Source organism: Xiphias gladius, chromosome 13, assembly GCF_016859285.1.
Source record: "Xiphias gladius isolate SHS-SW01 ecotype Sanya breed wild chromosome 13, ASM1685928v1, whole genome shotgun sequence".
NCBI lineage: Eukaryota > Metazoa > Chordata > Actinopteri > Istiophoriformes > Xiphiidae > Xiphias > Xiphias gladius.
In genome coordinates this window covers 1,935,355-1,949,409 of record NC_053412.1, presented here as the reverse complement: position 1 = coordinate 1,949,409, position 14,055 = coordinate 1,935,355, and the positions used below count along the sequence as shown (strand labels likewise).

At 43.2% G+C, this 14,055-nt stretch overlaps 1 protein-coding gene across 3 annotated transcripts in view; it reads right to left on the bottom strand.

Annotated features, from left to right (window-relative positions):
• sh3bp4a (SH3-domain binding protein 4a) overlaps window positions 1–14,055 on the bottom strand; it is a 31,090-nt gene that overhangs the window by 13,111 nt on the left and 3,924 nt on the right. For 2 of the 3 annotated variants that reach the window (XM_040141736.1, XM_040141737.1), the window contains exons 2-3: window positions 7,859–8,025; window positions 4,810–7,157 (exon numbers count right to left, since the gene is read on the bottom strand). In XM_040141736.1, the coding sequence (XP_039997670.1) occupies window positions 4,810–7,157; window positions 7,859–7,982 (2,472 nt within the window). In that variant the 5' untranslated portion in view covers window positions 7,983–8,025. Of the gene's footprint in view, window positions 1–4,809; window positions 7,158–7,858; window positions 8,026–12,065; window positions 12,173–14,055 lie in introns of those variants that run through there. The other variant, XM_040141735.1, reaches the window with a different exon arrangement.

The window sequence follows — 14,055 nt, the reverse complement described above, 5'->3', positions numbered from 1 at the left end:
TATTTTTTTTTAAAATCCTCTTTGTTTCTGTGCAGTTCGAACTCTCCACCTGACAACAAGCCATTTTTCCTGAAACTTTCTCAGCTTTAACAAACCTGTTTCTAGTTTGTGGTCCGATAAACCTGCAGCAGCCAGGTCTGAATAATCAGGTTGGCTGTTAAATATTCATCACATAATCAACTTGCTATTTTTTATTGGCTGTCACAGGGGATGGAGGCGGCTGCACATTCGTAATGACGTTTCATTTTCCGAGCTGTAGACTCTGCTCAACGCGGAGCTGTTACTGTTAAGTTTTACGACTAAAGGCTTTGGTTTTAGATGGGAGTCTACAAGCAGGGGATTGACCAGGTCCCCTTCAGGAGCGATTCCCCCCGCCTCTCTGCGTTGATCTATTATTAAACATCACCTGGCCTTTCAGCCAATCTACTCCGCCTACAGGCACATGGGGACGGCTTTCTCATTTTGTCCTCTGCCTTCGTAACTCGAGCCGCGGCGTTAAAGGATCTGCCGGGGCGGTGTCGGATGCCCCCCAGGCCTCCAGCTCAGTTCTGATCAATGGCTGCTCACGTTTCACATGGGAACACCTGTCGGCTAGTGTGGCAGAGAGGGGGAGACGCGATGAGCCGTTGTCAACCTGAAGACTACGCAACAGTGCTGGTTCTGCTGCAGCACTTTCATTTTTCAGTGTTTGAGACTGAACGGAGAGAGAGAGATGCAGAATTGATGTCAGGCAGTTCCAGCTGAAATACCTCTCCTCTTTGAAAATTTCCCCTTTGGCTGAGGGCAAAACTATGCAAAAATCCATTTTAGTTCAGCTTGTTGCATTTCTAGTACCAATTTTGCATAATTTCATGTCTCCACTTCACTGTGTACAACTGAGAATCCCTGGGTTTTTTCCTCCGGCGGGGTACATGGGTCCTGCTTGGTGGCAGACCACAAGTGGGATCAATCCATGAAAGTCTCCTCTCTTAACCAAAGCAGTTTCTTGCGTTAAACTGATTAGCTCAACGCGTGTGGTTGTACTCAAGACACTGAGATTAGCGGAGAGGTTTATGGTCTTAATGTTCAACAACAACAAACAAAAAAAAAAAAGGTCTAGGTCAAAAGACATGGCTATATTGGGTGGTATTACGTAAGCAGATCAGCTAAAGGTCCAGAATTAGACAAATTAATAAAGTCAGTGTAATGAGGGGAGGAAATACAACTGAGCTAGAACAAAGACCACAACTTGTTCTTATTCAGTATCCGGGCTTTACCTACAGTATATAGGTGTGTCTGTACTCTCTCTTTTCCACTCGTATCAATTCTCACATCCCTGCCCTAATCCCATTTTTTCTGCTTCTTTGCTTCCCCCTCTCTCATTACAGAAACCACAGGGGGGACAATGACACCATGATACCTCGGGTCTCACTCCCCCGGGTTCCTCACCATGACGTGTTCCAGTCTACACCCATCACCGATTCCTCGATCCATCCCCTTTCAAATGATAATGTTCCACCCCATCCTTTACTAACACGTCGTTCCAATAAAATAACGAGCAAGAGGTCCGGGTTTTTTTGAATAAAGTGCTCAAAGAGGACTGATATATTGTGTAATTTAATGACCATGTTTTTCCTCGATGCTTGAATTAGACACTCTTATTTGTAAAATTTAAACCAGTTGTCTGGATTTGGGTATTTTTGTCCTAAAAGTAGCAGCTCTCGTCCAGATAAAAGCCACATTATTATGAGAAAACAATGAAGGCCTTGTTTGATAATCATGGACTTTATAGCCAGAGGTTCTCACAGTAGGAATGTTTTACTGAGTAATAATTATGTAAGATGTTTTTTGTTTGAGGAGATTTGGACATTCAAGCCTGTGCGACTCACTGACTCTCTTTATTGCCTTAATGTTGTTGATAATGAGTCTTTTATAGTTTGTTCAGCCTTAAAATTTTTTTCAGTTAGCCCAGTTTAAACTGCTGGAGTTTTTGATGGCTTTTGAGATTTTGCTGCCACAGGGGAAATAAATTCCAGACGAGTGATAACGGGTCAAGAGAAACAGAACTGGGGCCGCATCATCTGTCAAAGAACCAAGAATTACAGGTGTTGAAGTTTGTTTGCCCAATCGATTTGTGTTTCCCCCTACTTTAACCTGACCCCAGATTTAATCCTATTCCCCACCAGTTATGTTCTGCAACACTTAACCCAACCCCAAAACCATAACCCCAACCAGTTATCTCTGCAATGCCTAACCATAACCTGGCCCAAGCCCTAAGCCCAACACCAGAGGGAAATGAGGAACACTGTTTGAAGGGAGGAAAACAAGGGAAACAGTCTTCGGCAACAGACCTGTGTCACTAGATGTCACGATGAGGAGCTCTAACAGAACTAGATCAGAAGAGTTACTGATCGACAAGCTATGCAAATATGGTTCTGAATGTCAGGCTGAATTTAAGAAGAAAGAGTTTAAGAGGTTAAAATGCTCTTTAAATTTTCTTTGTACCGTCATGTCAACCTGTGACTTGTATGTCTGTGTCTATTTCAACTTTGGATAATAGGTTATATGTTAAATTGAGCTTTTGGTCCACTGCACCAAAAAAACTGAGAAAACCTGAGTCACCTGCTGGTTTCTATCAACTTGACACATTTTCAGCATAACTCCTTCAGTTTAATTTGGTCAGAACAGCTTGGAGAGCAACATGAGACTATGAATGTCTGGCTGAGACATGGAATAATGAAATCATTTTTTGGCAACTGGCCCTTTAATTCAGGGTTAAACATTATGTCAGGGTTTAAAATCTGTTCTTAAGCCAGGAAACATTATATGAGGGGTAGATTCCACATAATGATAAACCATGTACTGGTCTATAAGGGCAAATTGTTCCATCAAGGTCAACAGGACAAATTTTTACATCATCCTTGGTGATGAAATGGTTTCTGGCTTCAAGAAAAATTTGCTGGACATCAGTAAAGGACATCTGGGTGTGTCCTTGTTTCACTTTCCAGCAAATATTTTATTTAAAATGGAGCTCAATGGACTCAAAGATGAAGCCCAGTTTAGAAACAGTAAAGCCAAGGCGCTCTCTGTGCCCACAGCAATTTAAAGAGCCTCAGCAGGAGTTGAAGGTAGCCGCCAGAATAAAAGACTTATGAAACATAAAAGCATGCCTCCTTCGCTTTAGACCCAGTGAGATTATGGGGAGGTCATGTGGCTTACAGCCAAACACGGAGAGAAAGTTGCAGGTGAGTTTCTCTGGCTAACTGTGTGAGGTAAAAGGCATGAACAGCAAATGAGTAGCACTCCCCTTCACCTCGACAGCTACCGTCAAAGTCCCGTTTATGAAGGCACTTTACCCCCAGCAACTCCGGTGGGCGCTAGGTGAAAACTGCGGCCGCACTGAGCATGTTGCTGTGACAAAAGTGCGTGTATGCTTCGACAACTCTGCCTGGATAAACAGCCGTTGGAAAAATGTACTTTACTAAAGTACTTTTTGAATAATGGCGTCTAGCGTGGGCAAACATCTTGGGAGTATTTTGCCTCCCCCAAGGCGCCGGCGCTGTCGGAGAAGAAAAACGCATCGAGGGCTGCAAGTGTCCGCTTGACAGAGTTGTTTTTGCTCAAACTGCAGATGTTAACTTTTGTTTCTATGCTTTCCCTTTACAGGATTTTCTCCTCCAGCCACGCCACCCACCCTTCATTTTTCATGTGATGGCTGTTCCCACTGTGAGCTTCCTCAGGCTATAAGGCAAGTTATGTACCATTCATGTGACTGAGTGCAAGGACTCAAATTCTTCCAGTTCACACTTACATCGTGTGACATTGTTCGACTGCAACATAGGCTGAGGCGGAAAGAAATCATGTTGAGGGCTGTTGCACCTGAGATGCACTAATCGATCAGACGGCGAGTGACTCTGTTTAGGAAATTAGATTTCTTTTCTCTTCAGCTTCAACAAAGCTCAACTAATGATGCAGCAACCAGTTGAGAGACACTGATAGTAGTCTCCTCCTCTTCGGTTTATAATGTACATCATTTAAGCTGTTGTGGCTGTGTTATGGTGATACGGTTTTTTTCTTTATATTTATCTGGGAACTAAATGCTTTGAATGTTATTTCAGCAATAGCCTGTAACAGCTGTAATATAAAGGAATGGCACCAATTTTACTTTATGTTATTTCGCTGCTCATGGACAATTCAGTGATTGTTAGCTTACACTACTCTTTCCCAAAAGATTATGCAGTCGTAATTTATCAAATTTAAATGAAAAATTTCTCTTTTACCAGCTTCTCAATTGTGAACTGATGGCCAAATGAAGCAAGTCATTTGAAGATGTCGCCTTGAGAGGTTTTATAAAATTTTTCGAGGTTTTATAAAATACAACGTGTAACTGAAATTTAGACCCCATTTGGTTGTAAGGGCCCACATAAAAACTCAACAGAGTGGTTTGTCTATGGGACAGTAACTAGTAAAAATAGATTTTAATCGTCACAATATCAAAGTTTTAAAAGGTCATGTTCATGGTTTCAACCTTTAGATAAAAAGGGATGCGCTGGCTAAATAACTGTGGAGATCAAGAGGAAGAACATATGTTAAGTCTTAAAATAGGAATCATGCACCTTTTAGTGCCTTGCTTAACGACATCTTAAAACAGCTGTCAAACGAGTGCTCGTTCCCTTTTTCTTCCAGCATTTCTTAGCCAAAAGACAAAGATTAGATACGTACATATCAAAAAGAGGAAATAAACAGAAAACAATAAGAAATGGAAAAGTAAAAGTTTAACAACTCTCACACATCACAGCCATGTCCATTAACACTTTTCTTTTGTCTTACCATCATGAGTTCCCTCTGGAAGGACTTCCTCTCCTTGTTATCCATATTGGTGCACTCCTCTTTGAGTTTCTCCAGAACTGATGCCACCTTCTCCGGCTCATTGTCAAGCTCGGTCCGGCAAAAATAATTCAACGGCAAATTCCCATACCCCAGGGCGTCTGCAAACGCCCTCCAGTTTCCCACATTCTCCATTAACACCGTCCTCACGGTTGCGTAGATGTACGTAAGAAATTTGCAAGGCTTCAGGATCTGCTCCAATAACATGGTGGTCGTTAGATCCGGCCCACACCAATAAATTGGCTTTACCTTTCCCAGAACCAAAACGTTCTTGGCATGGACCAGCCCGATCTTCCCCTGATAGTATCCAATGTACCACTCTTTGGTCCGCAGCTGCCCTCGCAGTTTGATTTTCTCCTCACTTAGCAAAGCAATAACATCCCCTTTCTTGTACTCCAACAAATAGATGCTCTTGTGCTGCCTGATCACCGTTTTGATCAATTTGCCAAATTTCAGGTTGGTAATGCACCGCTCCTGAAACTTTGGGTATTTGGAGGTGACAGCCAGTGGCGAGAGAACAATCTTATCCACCTCTTTCTTTTTCAAGAACCTTCTCTGACCCATTATCCTTGCTCCAGTCTTTGGTGGTGGCTGCGGAGTCTGGACACAGAACTGGGTGAGGATACAGTCGAGGGCGTCTTTGACTTGGACCCTGAGAGTGAAGTCTGAGATGCTGTTGGGGTTGTGCGATGTTATCATGTACAGGAGCCGGCTGACCTTCCCGAGTTTGATCTGAAATCCCCGAATCAGCCCGGTGCCCTCGCTTGCCTTCACCTGGTAGTTGGACATGTTGGAGTACAATCCCACCTGCAGGTCCTGAGGGTATCCCAGTACAAACTGGTGCTTCCCCCACAGCTGGAGGGCCACCGGTGGAGCGGAGGTAACATGCCGGCCCACCTCGCTTACCAACAAGGTCTTGGGGGCGCAGTCATGCCCAAACATGGCCACAACTGTCTTGAAGGATGGGTGAATGTGCTTGGGTCCATAGACACCTAAAGTTACTTTCCTTTGCAAATGGTCCCAAACAGTTGTATTTTGGCTGATGTACTGTGACTGAACCACAACAGCCATGTACATGCAGGGCTCCAGACTATCCAACTGCACCTGGACTGTATCCTTGTAAATGTAAGCATTAGGGATCGGTATGTAAGGCCCCTCTTTGCAATCACTGCGAACACAAAGCACTTCAGCAATGTGACAACTCTCTTTCTTCACAGTTACTGATACTTTCATCTCCAGCGTGATAAAGGACTTGGTCTCCATGTTGCTGAGCTTTATCTCCAGCACAGGGCTCACAGTGGAGCAGTGGTCAGTGTTGAGCTCCAGTGGAGGGTCCAGTAAGGCTTTCATGGAGATCTGCTGATGGTCTCCATGGCTGACATGGCCCTCAGGGATGTGTACACTGATATGGGTGTCTGGAAGCTGAACAACCCCTCCATTACTGTCCAACCTGCACACTATGTTGGTTTCCACCGGCTGTGTCTGGCCCCACCCGGGACTCTGGCCCAAGGAGTCAAGGTCATGGCAAGACCTGGCTAGCTTTCTGTGGTTCAACCAAGCAGTCCTAAAGTCCTCCCTGCTCTGAAACTGATCTGGTGAAGGAGCCTTAAGGCCTGTGAAGAATCCCGAAGAAGGTAAGGTTGGATTAGATTGTGCCTGCAGAACAGACAGTTCTGAAAGACTATGGGAACGTTTACTCCTGAAAAATGGATTATCCCTGTGGAGGTTATGTACTACCTCTTGGTTTGGGCTGGTGGGGGTGGTATTGTTAATATGGCAGCTGCTGAACCCATTGATTGTGCGAGTGTTAAAGTTGGAGCAAGATGATGGAGATGCCAGAGCGTCAAACAGAATAAGGTCTGCTGAGTTCCTTACACCTATATCTTTGCAATTTTGATCTAATGGACAGATAAAAGGGTTCACAGAGAAGGGGCTGTTGTTGTATATTGGGGAGGGCTTCGGAGTCATGCCTGTCCATTCCCCCAAACCTCCAAACTCCTTCGACCCATCCTCGTATCCCTCCCCGAGACTGTCGATCATCCCACTGTCGCTAAGCGAAGAGTTCCTGAAGTTGACCGGTTGGACGTAGGCGGCTGGGATGTAGCCCATTTCCGTGTTGTTGTGGGCATACCACCACTCTCCACCTGACATGTCCAGCACATAGAGGCGATCGCCTTTGGAGAATTTCAGTGTGGTGAAGCTGCTGGGGCAATAATCCTTTATGGCAACCACTTCCTGTGCAGCTCCATAGGAGGAAGAAGTGTCCAGCCTTAAGGCACTGGGAGAAGGCACTGAAAGGAAAAAAGATTTTAGACCAAATCACAATTTTATGTCATAAAACTATTAATGATGGTCTTTTATTTGTTTTGATTGCAAAGTGTTTGGTAACTGGTTTGGTTCTATTTTAGACAAGTGCACTTAATTATTCATTGGCTGATTACTCAAAATACTGCAGTTAACAGTGCTTATCTCATAATCACTCATGGGTATAATGGGGCAGTTGAACTGGTGATGGTACTATGGATCAGACATAAGGGTTTGTGATCAAACGGTTCAGTGGTTTACTGTCTAAAAATTTTGAGGGAATCTGAATCTCTTGCCTTGGTCTTTGAAAAAATATAAGCTACCCCCAGCATAACCAAAACCTTATTTCTGATCATCTGAATCCAGCTACAACATTTTTAGATCAGTAGCTACATGTATGAGTGGATGAACCGCATAATTCACTGCATAATATACTATTTTTAGTTCACCTCATTATCTTATATAGAGCATGTAAACAAATGTAATGAAGTGCTACGAGTGAAGTGAAAGAGCTAGACAATGAATAATGCTGTTTTCAACATATGACTGAATAATTTATTGCAAAAGATCAAAAGAGATCAAAAATTAAACAACAGATTATTTAAGTTCTAGAAAGATTAAGTGATGAACAATATTTTTTTAAAGGTCTGCAACATAAAATGTGGCAACGTCTGACTGAAACACTGACCTTTGACATCATTGAGACTGGCCCCAGTGACCCCTTCACTGAGGTCGATGAGCGTCCCCTCAGACTTGCAGCGAGGGAGGATGTGGTTGTTGTTTGTTACTCTGATGATTCGATTGGCAGCCATGGCCGGTGCTTATCGTGGCGTTCGCTCATTGGCAGCCTTTCATCTGGATGGGAAATAAACGCACACAGGATTTCACGGTGGGAGCGACCAGCAAATTTGAAACACATCTGCATTCAGGCGTTTAGCTGATGCTCGACTATGGAGCAAATTCCAAAAGCAACGTCGGAGCAGGAAGCTTAATTTTCTAGATCAGTAACACACTTAAGGGCGACAAAGGTCAGAGCGCAGCAGCGGAAAATAAGTTTGACAAATATCACTGCTTTCTTCAAGTAACTGAGTACAAAGGATTTGCTGAGGGAAGAAATTAGCTCCCAGTTGAGCAGGGAGAAGTTTTTTTCCCAAATCGATGCAAAGAACATGAGGGGGGATCTGAGAGAGTAAGAGAGAGAGAGAGATGATTTAGGTGTAGAGAAATCGAAGAGCAATAAAGAAACGGAACCAAAAGAGATTCAAGTTTTGAGTGAAAGTGATAATGAAGACGATCTGAAACATAATGTAAAGCATGAGGAAAGAACGCCGTGAGCACACTTTTCAAAGAGCGGCATTTGGACAATGTTCACCTTTATTTATTAGCTGCAAAAATACAATGTGGGAAAATGTACATATGCTATACTAATGCTGGCCAGTTTAACTACATTCAGCAACGAAGCCTTTTATCTGACATTATCCTTTTAAAACAATATCGTCAAATACTTCTTTTATATCTCTGTCCCTTACGAAACCTCTACATGTCGTTTCCAATCTCAATGGCCGAAAGTATTTGGACACCAAACCGAACTTTCCATCTAGCGTTTATGGGAAAGATGAACAAGGCTTTTCAAGACCACGGGCATTAATCTGCTGCTATACCAGCTACAACTCCTCTGGTTTCAGTCCTTCCACCAGATTTTTGAAACTGGCTTCAGGGTTTTGCTCCCATTCAGCAACAAGGGCATGAGTGAAGTCCAACACTGATGTTAGGTGAGGAGGCCAGTCAAGGCAGTCATTTCTTTATGGACCTTGCTTTGCGAAAAGGGCCTTCCCCAAACTGCTGGAAGCACACTGTTTTCTAAAATGTCATTTTCCTGCTATAAAAATACTGTATGTTTGGATGAGTCCTGTATTTCAGCGTCTCTGCTCACATACTTTTGGCCAAGTGCCGTATAAAAACGTATATAAAAGACTAGATGATCTCTAATATCTCTTCCCTGCCAACAGAAATTGAAGGTTCATACTAGACCTCCGAGACCGGGCTGTTGTCAGCAGTCACACCAGTAATAATCTCTTCCTACGGGGGACTCAGACCAGCAACCTTTTCACCTCAGAACCAAACATCTCTCCCTTCTCTGGCTGCACTGCTCTGTGTGTTTTGAGTATTTACATCTCCGATTGTATCAAACAAGTTACCAATTTCCTTGTCAGAGTTGAGCTATGATTCAATTTGTGTATGAAAACACAAAGTCAGCAGAGGACTGTAATCTGATTAGAGAGCCTGCAAGAAATTGTTTTGCAGCGAAATGCTGCTCCCCTCAGTCACAAGAGACTTTATTATTCCTAGAGGATGTGGCGAGCGGCGACAGTGGGGAACATTTGCATTTGCGCACTAATGATGCCATTTTAATCTGATTAAAGCGACACACACAGTAGAAGCTGCCATGTAAATGCCATTCACTGATTATCTTCATTAGAGCTTTAATGTTTGGAGCTGAATTTCTGCTCAGTGTTTTCACATTAAACACACAGATGATTTTCATTTATACAAAATTTGTTTTCAACACAACTTCACCACGTTACCAGCATCTGCTGTCCTCAGTGAAAACTGAGAAAACCGCACAGCAAATTAGCTAGTATTTGCGAGGTTTGATATAATTTATTCAGAGTCCCCGAGCATTGAGTACACAGCTTTCTGTCCACTCATACAGCTGATATGGCTATGAACAGCTGGTCAGAACGTCCTCCAAAAAAAGTGTTAAATCAACTCTCTCCCAACACATCACTGTAAACAACTAAGATGAACAAAAATACGCCAAATGATTTGTGCTACTGTGAAGGTTCCTGTGAGATCTCGCTAATAAAAAAAAAAAACCTGACTGTCAAAAATGTAAAAAACTGTCTTCACTCTTACTATAGGCAGTAATAAGGCTGTGACTGAGTGTGTATATTGGATTCCTAGCAGACGTACTGCATCCAGACACATGACCATAATCCTCAGCCAAAGTCAAAGAAAGCTACTGTTAAGACGAGGCAACTTATTCAGGGTTGGAGAGCTTTTTTTTAAAAAAATGTGATATGCAGAATATTCCTGCTTGTTTCCTCTGTTGGTCAACCAAGGACAACTTTTATCTGATGAAATAAAAATAAAAAAAACTCCAATCCCCTTTCCTTCCCTCAGTCTTTTCAGAGCAGCAAAACGGTCAAGTAGACTGAGCATCGCCACCATGAAATGGAACTACACATTTTTTCAGCAATGGGTACGTTTACAGGCACAGGAGATGTCAGGTTATGCAGTGAATCGTGGTAATGTAGTAACCTGGATGTTGTAAAATGTGCCAGGTCAGTAATCAGATTTCGCTCTTACTCTCTTCATTATTTTGGAACCACTCTTCTTAGTCAACATGGATGAGAATCAGAATTTGGACTAAATCATTTTAAAAAAGGGGATGGATTGCAACATATACTGATATATATATATTTTTTTTGGTGGGGGGGGTGTTGTATCCTGCTGCTCTGCTGTTACAGTGATACTTTCCCTGTCTTTTTCTCTTTGTCCTGCACATGGTCACGTGCAAAACGCACATTAAAAACCTGGTTACGCGTGTACATAACCAAGAAATCCCCTTTCTCCAGGAGGCATGTAGCTGCTTTAAGTCAGGTTTCTCTTATCCCCCTGATTACTACCGTTCTTTTTATCCACATGAGGGTGAAACAAATCAGGTTACCGTACAAAGTCGACAGTAACCCGGTCACTATGCTGCGCTGCTCATGCTTTCTGAAAATGCTGAAAACTTCCCTCCAAACTTGAACTCTGATACTTCTTCTAAACTCGTCCACTTGAGCCCTAACACCTTTTTCAACTTTTTCACTCTCCTATGAACCTGTTTTTCGCAAAAGAAGTTTAATCTTCACCTAAACCACTGCAGCTCTAGTCTGCGTTTTTTTTACAATGTGTTAAGACAGCACCGAGCAGATATACGAGTACCTTTGTCTCTCATATTTTCAAATGAAAAATACTGGAGGCTGGAATTGTTTCAGAGCCCTTCCTCATGGGAAGCTGAGTGAAACTGTAGCAGAGCCACGCTCTGGGATGCCGAGCACGCAATTAAAGAGGAAAGTTGGGCTCGTTTAATGGCTGCGTCCGTTCACCTGGGAGCTCACGCTGAAGCCGGTCAAACTCCTGCGAGGTGACATTTCCTCTCCGTCCCGCACCCTCTCCCCACGTCAGTGAGCGTGTCGCCCAACGATAAAAACCCCTCCCCACGCTCGAAAGCCAGCGCTCGGCGGGCTGCCGGAGCGAGCCTGCGATCAATAACGGGCCAGCAGACAAAGACACTGTCAACCACTTTGATATAGCACCGAGGTGGTTCCCGCTAAATGCGAGGATGGCTCTGACAGATACAGAGGAGAAAAAAAAAAAGGGGGTAAAAAAAAGGACATGGAAGCTGCTGTTCTCTGTGACGGTCAGTCGAGAGCCAACTGGATACCTCCAAAGGACCCCAGCAGATCCACGCTCAGCCTCCTGGAAGATGAAACCTTCTGCTACAGGAGAAAAACATCCAGGACTCGAGGGGAGAAATGACACAAGCCAGCATCGAAACACAAAAGCTAAACAGGGATCTGAATACTCTGCATGTGACCTTGTCTGGAAAAATAGGACTGTTACAGACAGGATTCTTCAGAATCTAGATACTGAATAATAAAGTATATACAGCATTTTGGGAAATGAACTCCATTTTCCTTTTGTTTTACTTCACATTAGCAGAGAAATTTCAATTACAGAGGGAGAAGAAACACTTAAAAAGGAGCTTTCAGGGGATCTGCAGCAAACTGCTTGAGGGCTTGTGGGTTAGCCGTCCTCAAAATTGGAAACAGGAATATTTTCTTTACCCGCTGGTGTATTCATATCTGAGTTGGCGAAATTATTAACTCCTTTCAGTCAAGCTGACAGAGTGAAGGAGCGGTGAGGACGCCGGGGAGTCGAAAGTTTAATTAGCCGGGAGTCGGCCGGTCCTAATCCCTGGATGAATGTTGCTAGAATAACCATTTCCAGCAGCCATATGCAGGCAGAGAGTTTATCGCTTCCCCATCACAGCTGTTTGAAATGAGCAGATTACAGGGCGGAGAACGAGATGCTGCAGCGCAGGCCTGTTCGTGTGCAGCTGGAAAACAAAACCTATCATGTCAAAGATTAAACTTAACCCACAGTATGTAATATTTAAATTTAATCTAGCATTGAATTTTGTCTGTAAGCATTCAAACAGGCAGTAATCCCAGATCAAAGGAGGAGGCTGAAGGGCTAAAACTCTCTTAAAATCAAGATCAAACAAACCAGGGACTGCTCCTTACTCCGCCTGAGTCACGACTCTTCACTATCAGTTAAGAAAATGAAAAGAAAACAACTTCAGGAGCTTATTACACAAATCTAAAAATATGAATGTTCATCTGTTTAGCTCTAAATGCCAAACTGAAAAAGTCTCCTCCGGTTTTGATATTAAAAACAAAAAAATCACTTCTCTTTTCCCCCTGGTTTTACACGCTGATGATAAAACCTCCAAAAGATCAGACTCCTCTATTTACTGCATTATGCGCTTTTTCAGTGTCTCCTGATTATTGATTAGCTATGTCCACGTGGGCTCTCTCTCTCTCTCTCTCCTTAAAGTCGGCCAAGACAAAACAAATGACCCTAAACGTGACTGTTTAACTTGCTCCATCAGTGCAACAAGGCTGCAGTTTCTCTGGGTCCTTCTCCACATTCTGTGCCCGTCTCTCTCGGGCTCTTTTGGTTTAATTCAGTCCCGACCTCGGGGACAGAAAACACGTTGTCTAGCTGCTGTGGCCTGATGCAGCGATGCAGCTCTGCTCCCATCATGCATCAGGACGCACGTTTGCACCCGCGATGTAGCAGTGGGGAAACGAAACGTCCTCGGAAGTTTGACCGTGAAACTCAAAATGACCAAAGAAAACTCTCCACTATTCTTAGTAGCTTCACCTTCGACGTCTGTCGATTTCCTTTAATCATACACGAGTTTAACTGCTGTCCCCTGTGGGCCACCGTAGAGGATTTGTAGAAACTTGAAACTTTTGATTTATAACAAGACAGATACCAGAACATAATAAAAGGTGCATTCACTGGAGAACCCTTTAAAAAAAAAAAATGCCTTAAAATATGATCATAGAGAAAAGTGTTGCCTCTGGATAAAGACCGTGGTCGTGCCCTGCAGTGGGTTTAGAAACTGTCTGGCATCTCTGAGAAGAACGTGACAAAACAGCCAGCAAGTTATTTGTTTCAATATTAAGGGAAATGAAGCTGAAGAACTGTAGCCGTTGTGTCCACACCTGAATCTTAAGTCACAAATAAAGTGGCTTATCAAAGGCACCCTGTGGAGCTTTTGACCTCCGGTACTTTTTACGAGTATCCCCTCGAGAAAAGCCCTTTTCACTGATGTGCCTTTGAGTCATCAGATGTCTAATAAATCAAAGATCCAGCTGTTACTAATTTAACAAGAATTATGAAAAATGAAGGGTTTTTCCCCTTGAAGCCGACACTTCCCCTCCTCTGAAATGCACAATACGACGTCGTAAACCTGCATTTATTAAGGGCTCAAAGAGGTGTAGAGCAGCAGACCTCCTGAGAGGTTCAAAGCTTCGTTTCCTCTCATTTCAGACATATGTCACCGGTACATGGCAAAAAAAATTTTAAAAAATATTTTGCACAAGATGTAAGAAGTGGCTCATTTGATCCCATCTTCCCTTTTTGTCTTTTTCCTTTTTAACTCCCACGCAGGGAAACATCATATCCCTTCTGGCTGAGTGGGTGATTCCTCTCTGATGATCTTTCTTACTGTCCAGCTGCAGCTTTATTACAAGTTCGGGGTTT